General features: G+C 31.4%; 1 protein-coding gene across 2 annotated transcripts; it reads right to left on the bottom strand.

Moving 5' to 3' along the window:
- Window positions 1-1,022: 1,022 nt before the first annotated feature.
- LOC137828520 (probable E3 ubiquitin-protein ligase ZFP1) lies at window positions 1,023-5,666 on the bottom strand. 2 transcript variants are annotated; one of them, XM_068635132.1, is made up of 9 exons: window positions 5,624-5,666; window positions 5,270-5,388; window positions 4,986-5,163; window positions 4,351-4,492; window positions 2,765-2,807; window positions 2,077-2,505; window positions 1,917-1,976; window positions 1,640-1,807; window positions 1,023-1,465 (listed from the first exon to the last, which is right to left on the bottom strand). In XM_068635132.1, the coding sequence occupies exons 6-9, from the start codon at window positions 2,473-2,475 to the stop codon at window positions 1,331-1,333; spliced, it is 762 nt and encodes a 253-aa protein (XP_068491233.1). In that variant the 5' UTR covers window positions 2,476-2,505; window positions 2,765-2,807; window positions 4,351-4,492; window positions 4,986-5,163; window positions 5,270-5,388; window positions 5,624-5,666; the 3' UTR covers window positions 1,023-1,330. The 2 variants fall into 2 exon arrangements, with proteins under 2 accessions (XP_068491233.1, XP_068491242.1); XM_068635141.1 differs by lacking the exon at window positions 5,624-5,666 and adding an exon at window positions 5,497-5,551 and having other exon boundaries at window positions 2,765-4,492.
- Window positions 5,667-6,308: the final 642 nt, after the last annotated feature.

The raw sequence follows: 6,308 nt of genomic DNA, 5'->3' as shown, positions 1-6,308 counted from the left end.
CTCTTTATTTTAATTGATTAATTTGTTTTTTTGAGTTGATTGAAATGATAAGAACCCAATTTTTAAGTGATTTTGCTTAAATATATTTAAGAGATAAAAATCTAATTTTAATAGATTCAAATCACTGAACTCAAAATTTCTTGATAAATAACAGTGTTTTAATCTTATCATGGTTGTTAAACATAATTTATTAAAAACAAAAAAAAAATCATGAAAATGATCATTAAATAAGGAAAAAAACAATAAAATAAAATTCATAATTTCTAATAAATATTAGCTAACAGGTTACTAGCATTTATTATCATAACTTATAATATACAACTTAGAAAAGACTCACTCTAATTAAACATTTTTAATGTACATCCCACACTAACCCCATTAATTAGCAATAAATAATAACCTTTTCAATCATATCTTAAACTACCACTTTTTACCTGTATACTTAATATTCTTAATCATTTATCTCTTTCAATCAGCCATCTTTTATTTATGTTTATGTATTAAATATTAATAAATTGTTTAAGTATCAATAGTTAAAAGCAATCTTATATTACAATTTAAAACAATATATACAATATATAGTTCACATACTCAAACATACTTATTTATAATAAATTTTAATTGTATAAAATATATTTATTTTATATAATATAAGAGCAAATCTGAACAACCTTTCCAAGATTTTAGACGAAAATGAAGTGAAAACTCCACCCTCAAATTCACCCATTCAAAAAACCTCCGAAATTATTATTAATTTCAAATGTATTTTGCAATTTCAGACATATTGTCTAATTCTAGTTCCTAAAATTAAAATCCAATTATTTTCCTGATTTTACATTTTCTCTTACTGCTAGAATAAAATATATTCAAGTCTAGTAACCTCTAAGTATTGATTTTTTTTATTCATTTTGGATTTTATCTAATCGTTAAACAAAATTGGACGATTTAAGAAAGTACCTAGATATGAAAATTCAATTTGTAGAACACCACCACATTGTATGTGTATGATATATAGACAAGGGTTGTCAGCAATATAAACAAAATTCCTTTTTATCATATTTCTCGGAAATCGGACATTCAACAATCTATGTGAAAAATAAGAAAAGACTCACTACAATATAAGCACATTTTTCATATACATGTGAAAACTAAGAAATATGAACAATGTAATTTCCTAAAGTTACATATAACATCTATACAACTTGATAAATGCATCAAATAAATGAATTCGGCAGTGTCTCAGCAATTAGTAATATGAACTTGGTAGGATGTGTAGTAGCTAAGAAGTGTGCAAGTAGAAACCATGACAAAGTGTTTTCTTTTCCCCCTTCTATGCAAGATCTAATACTTTTGATTTGCACATGGGACACACATTTTTCTCGTGTAACCATCTCCTTATACAGTCTGCGTGGTATGTATGTCCGCATTGCAGAATTCCAAGCTCCTCTTTGTTTTTATATTCATCCTGTCAAATCATGCATCAGTATTTCAATTAATAACCAAGGAGAAATGTTAACATAGTGTTTCTAATACATCAAACCTCAATGAATAATCCCATCCAGTAAGTTCAAAACTGATGAAAAAAAGGCATTTGATAGATCATAATCTATTGAATTATACATGCTGCTAAAATTCATACCTGGCAAATTATGCAGAGCTCAGTTTCCTGTTCCTCAGAAGTTGCCCCCTCCAAGTTATTAGGTAGTAAACAAGTTTTTGTCTTCATTTCTCTTGTAATAATTTCTTGTAACAAACCCATGCCTACGTTGCCAATCTTGCCAATCTGTTCATCTAACACAAGAAGCTCCTGTTGTCCAATTCCAAAGAGTTAGCAAATTAAGCTTTCCATTTTAGTATGCTACACCTAATAGCTAATCCACATTCATAACAAAATACATCACAATCTTTATGCTTGCCTCATATGACATGTCCTCAATGTCCAAGTCACTATGATGATCACCCAATGAAGGAACATACTGCACAAGACAATTTGTTAAAAAAAACTAAAATTTTGTCTGTATGAAAGGAAATCCAAAGGACTATGAAGTACCAAAAGTAAAGAGAATGACACATTACATCATCTTGAAGAAAAGCCACAGGAGGAAGATTCCTCCAGTGTCCAGGAGCTGTCCCATGCATATTGCCTCTATGATGTGGAGGTTGTTGCATATAAAAGCCAAATGGTGCATTTTGTATGGACGTTGAAGAACTGCTTGGAGAATTTGCCGGAACTCTATATGATGGAGCAGTTACTGGAGGATGAAAATTGATGGAGTGACCTCTGACCTCTTGCGCAGGCTGTGTTTGATAATAAAAGAGATGGTACTGCATATGGGGAAATCTGTGTGATAACAAGTGCTGATCCCCTAAATAGTTTCTTTGAATAAAAGAGTTAGGCTGAGAGATGTTTGTGCCTCTCAGATGAGTACTTTCAGAACGAAAATTGAACAGTCCTTGTTCACTCATTTCCTCCATATTACACAGATTTGATGATGCAATTTAATCCTGTTATACCAAAAAGTGTGAATAAAATCAGTCACTTCCAAAAATAATTGAAAATCAAATAAAAGATATCACCAAGAAAACAACAATAAAAAGCAGACACGGTTCACAATTAAAATTTCTTTTCAACCTTGTACTAGCTAATCAATTTCCAACAAATAATTTAATATTGCAGCTTTACTGCAGGTATCCTTAAACTGGGTTTTAACACTCACTCATAGGTATTAAGAAAACTAAAAACAAGGAGAACAGAGAGACTTACCTCTCAAGTCACAGTTTTTCCCAGGTTTCCGAAGCAGGTTACCCTTTTAAAGAAAAAGCAGGTGAAGTGAAACTAAGGAACCCAAAGAAAAGTAACAACAATGCTTTGGCGAAAACTAAAGAAGGAGTACGAGGAGTAGGAGGAGGTAAGAAAAAAAAAACTTTTAACCGGTGTGTTATTTCTAGATCTAACATGGATTATTTATAGAGATGATAATTTAGATATGGCATGATGAAAAGAAGGGAAATCTTTAGTTTTAAAGAAAAAAATGATTTTAAAATTTTAATTCTAAATATCTATTAAATTTTGGTGTTATTAATTATTATGATTTATTTTTTGAAATGGAATAAATGAGAAGTGGGGGAGGTGGTGCGGGTGAATCAAAGGGAATATATATGAAAAATATTTTATTCAATCAAATAAATGCTGCATTTATTTATTGGAAGAAATGTAATAGAATATATATGAAAAATATTTATTCAATCAAATAAATGCTGCATTTATTTATTGGAAGAAATGTAATAATGACACCATTACCTCTTTCATATCTATACAATTTGGTTTATTATTCCATTTAATCATTACATCTAAATCAAATTCTAACAAACCATAAAAATATATATAAAGAAATATATATATATATATATATATATATGATAAATTCATTTATTTGATTTGTATAAATATTATTTAGATAAATGATAATAGAATATTTACTTTATTTATATTGTAATGTTGGGATAAATGGTCAGTTTCATTAGTCTTCACATGTTTGGTCCTCTAGTTAGAGGTGTCAAGGTTTGATTATATTAAACTTACTGGAAGAGAAAAAAAAAAAGTAAAGTAGCCAAGTGGGAGCCCCTAAAGAAAAACCATATAGAAAATCTATACTAGCACTAGAAAAAGAATGAGCATGTTACATTAAGTACCAAGTTCAAAAGTGAAACAAAGAATTTCTAGAACGTTTATATTTGGGTTATACAACATGAGGGTAATCATGCATAGGAAAGAAAGTCTAATAATAGGGAAATTTGATGGATGATTGTAGAATTAAATGAAAAGAGATGAGACCGGTTGGCAGGATTAACCCATAAATATATTGAATGGCCTTAAAAGAAGAAACTGCAGTTCCAATAACATACCATACAGCCAAGACATTAACAAAAAGTAGCATGTAATAAGTAAGCACTTTAGTTCTTCAATTCAAATTAACTTGACATGTTTTTGAAAGACGTAGCTAGTTGTATATAAGAAACCAATGGTATATAATAGATTATATAAGAATTACCTGTAAGCCTTTATGAGAAGAGAGTGTGACTGATGATGAGAAAAAAGAATCAGAGTGAAAAATTTACATATGATTTATCTTGAGAACTAGCTTGCAAGACCTGTGCTCCTTAATTGCTTGGTCGGGCAACAACTATTTTAATATGATAAAATATTGAAATTCTATAGCCCAGGAAGCAAAATAAGAAAGCTGTCAACGGTTAAAGAATTTTTTACTTGCAAATACCTTTTAGATGAAGATTATTGTAAGCATACAGATTTGGGACTAAAAATATGCAATTATTAATGAGAAGAAATACCTTGATGCTCTCCTGAAAGTGTGGAGAAGTATCTGTATCAGAATTCTCAGACAATTTAAAACATAATACAAGCCTCATGCCTTCCCCATCAGCATCACCAGGGAACATGCTAGCAGAAAAATTCATATGGGCAAGAACTCAGCTGCCAACAATGCAAATAATGTGTGAATATTAAACTAATGGAGTCTATATTAAACTAAAATTAAAAAATCAGCCCAATTAAATGGATTTAAAGGGGTTGGGATTGATGTTGTTATTGACCGGTAATTGACTTTTTCTTATCGGCCTTAGAATAGTTTAGCCCATATTTCTTTTATCTCTAACAATTTCTTTTCTGTGGTGGGATGGTATAGTCTCTATCACATATTCCTCATTTGTCACAAACTTAACAAAACCAAGAAATGCACACCCAAACATAAAAGGAAGGATTACTCTAAGAGTAATCCTAAGAGAGTTACTTTATATCTTCAACTTCTATTTTTTTTTCTTAATCTGACAGTTTTAGTAAGTAATCACTTTGAAGTAACTTTTAAGAATTACTTCAAACATATAAAACAAATACACAATAAAAGAAGTGAAAAGAAATAGCAAACACAAAGCTTCATACGCATATACATACATACATACATACATACCTGGTGGTATCTTCCAATAACCAACAGAGTTGAGTAGCTTGGGTGAAAAAAACACAAGAATGATACATGTTTCCACCTGAATTAAGTTCATGAATGCACTCCCCAGATGCAAGTGACCACAGACGCCAAATAATCTCCATTTGTATCCCAACAGACGCAACGTACCTCTGCAGTGTCCCTAGAAATGCATTAAATTATAATTATTACAATATATTATCACAAGATAGGGCAGAATAATTTTATTATTTTCTTAGATTTCTGAAGTTTTGTGTCAGTGTTAACACCTGAAATGTGTGCATCTGCTGCCTATCAGTCTCAACATCAAAGAGAGACACAACACTACCAGTTGGTGCAGCCAGAAATTGACCAACCCTTGGCTTAAACCTCACCTGGTAGATCCTCCCTGCTTGATTAATTTAATATGGATTAGAATTGAGAATAAGCCTAATTCATAATATCTTGATAATAACTAAAAGTAAATCACGGTTACTACTGTTATAGCAATGCTTACTAATAAATCCTACAATCTTGTTTTGCACCTTATCATTGATGTAAAGGACCTCACATGTAAACAATGTAAAATAGTGAGTATTCTGTATAACATAACATGCAGATTCTAAGTGAGTACCGATTCATACCTTCAAACCCCCACACAACCAACCATACTAGCATAGAAGAAGCTGTTGGGAAAAACGGGTAATTTTCCCACTAAAACAAAACCCTAACAGAGCTACCCGACAAATAATATTGAATAAATAAAGCGGAATAATAAAAGAGATAAAGAGGAAAAACACACCCGAAAATTGTTAACGGAGTTCGGCCTGTTTAGCCTAATCTCCGAGCACAGCAAAAACAACTCCCTTTTATTATTATGAGAGAAGATATTACAAATTGGGATATATAACAGTGAAGGAGAAGAGTTTAATTTATAACCCTCAAACCTCCTTCCCAAACAATGAACCCACCGATGTGGGACTTGGGATTAAGCCAAAATCAACAAATCTCCACCTTGGCTTAATTTCAAGTCCCACCTAAAACAAATCTTCTCACAACATAACAAAAAACAAACTTTACAGTGCTTCAAATTTGCGCCTCCGGGCGCCAACTTCAAATGTGCAAAATATTAACCAAGTCTAAACAATATTCAAACTTGGCCCTTGTAACCACCTTGCCTTGTAGCAAACATCTTCTTTATTAGAAAATTCTTCTTTCTTTGCAAATACCCATTTGCACCCAATTGCCTTCTTACCTTTTGGTAATTGTGCCAACTTCCACGTCTTGTTCTTCTTCAAAGACTGCATCTCCTCTTCCATCGCACCCGCC

Source organism: Phaseolus vulgaris, chromosome 11 (genome assembly GCF_000499845.2).
Source record: "Phaseolus vulgaris cultivar G19833 chromosome 11, P. vulgaris v2.0, whole genome shotgun sequence".
Lineage (NCBI taxonomy): Eukaryota > Viridiplantae > Streptophyta > Magnoliopsida > Fabales > Fabaceae > Phaseolus > Phaseolus vulgaris.
Note: the sequence above shows the minus strand (reverse complement) of the source record. Positions and strands in the feature narration are given on the sequence as shown.

Excerpts from the sequence above, each read along its gene's own strand:
- LOC137828520 (XM_068635132.1), bottom strand. The coding sequence starts at position 2,475 with ATGGAGGAAATGAGTGAACAAGGACTGTTCAATTTTCGTTCTGAAAGT. Across the intron at positions 1,977-2,076 it reads TGGCTTTTCTTCAAGATGAT|TATGTTCCTTCATTGGGTGA; the intron begins GTAATGTGTCAT and ends TGTCTTGTGCAG. Across the intron at positions 1,466-1,639 it reads AGCTCTGCATAATTTGCCAG|GATGAATATAAAAACAAAGA; the intron begins GTATGAATTTTA and ends ATGATTTGACAG.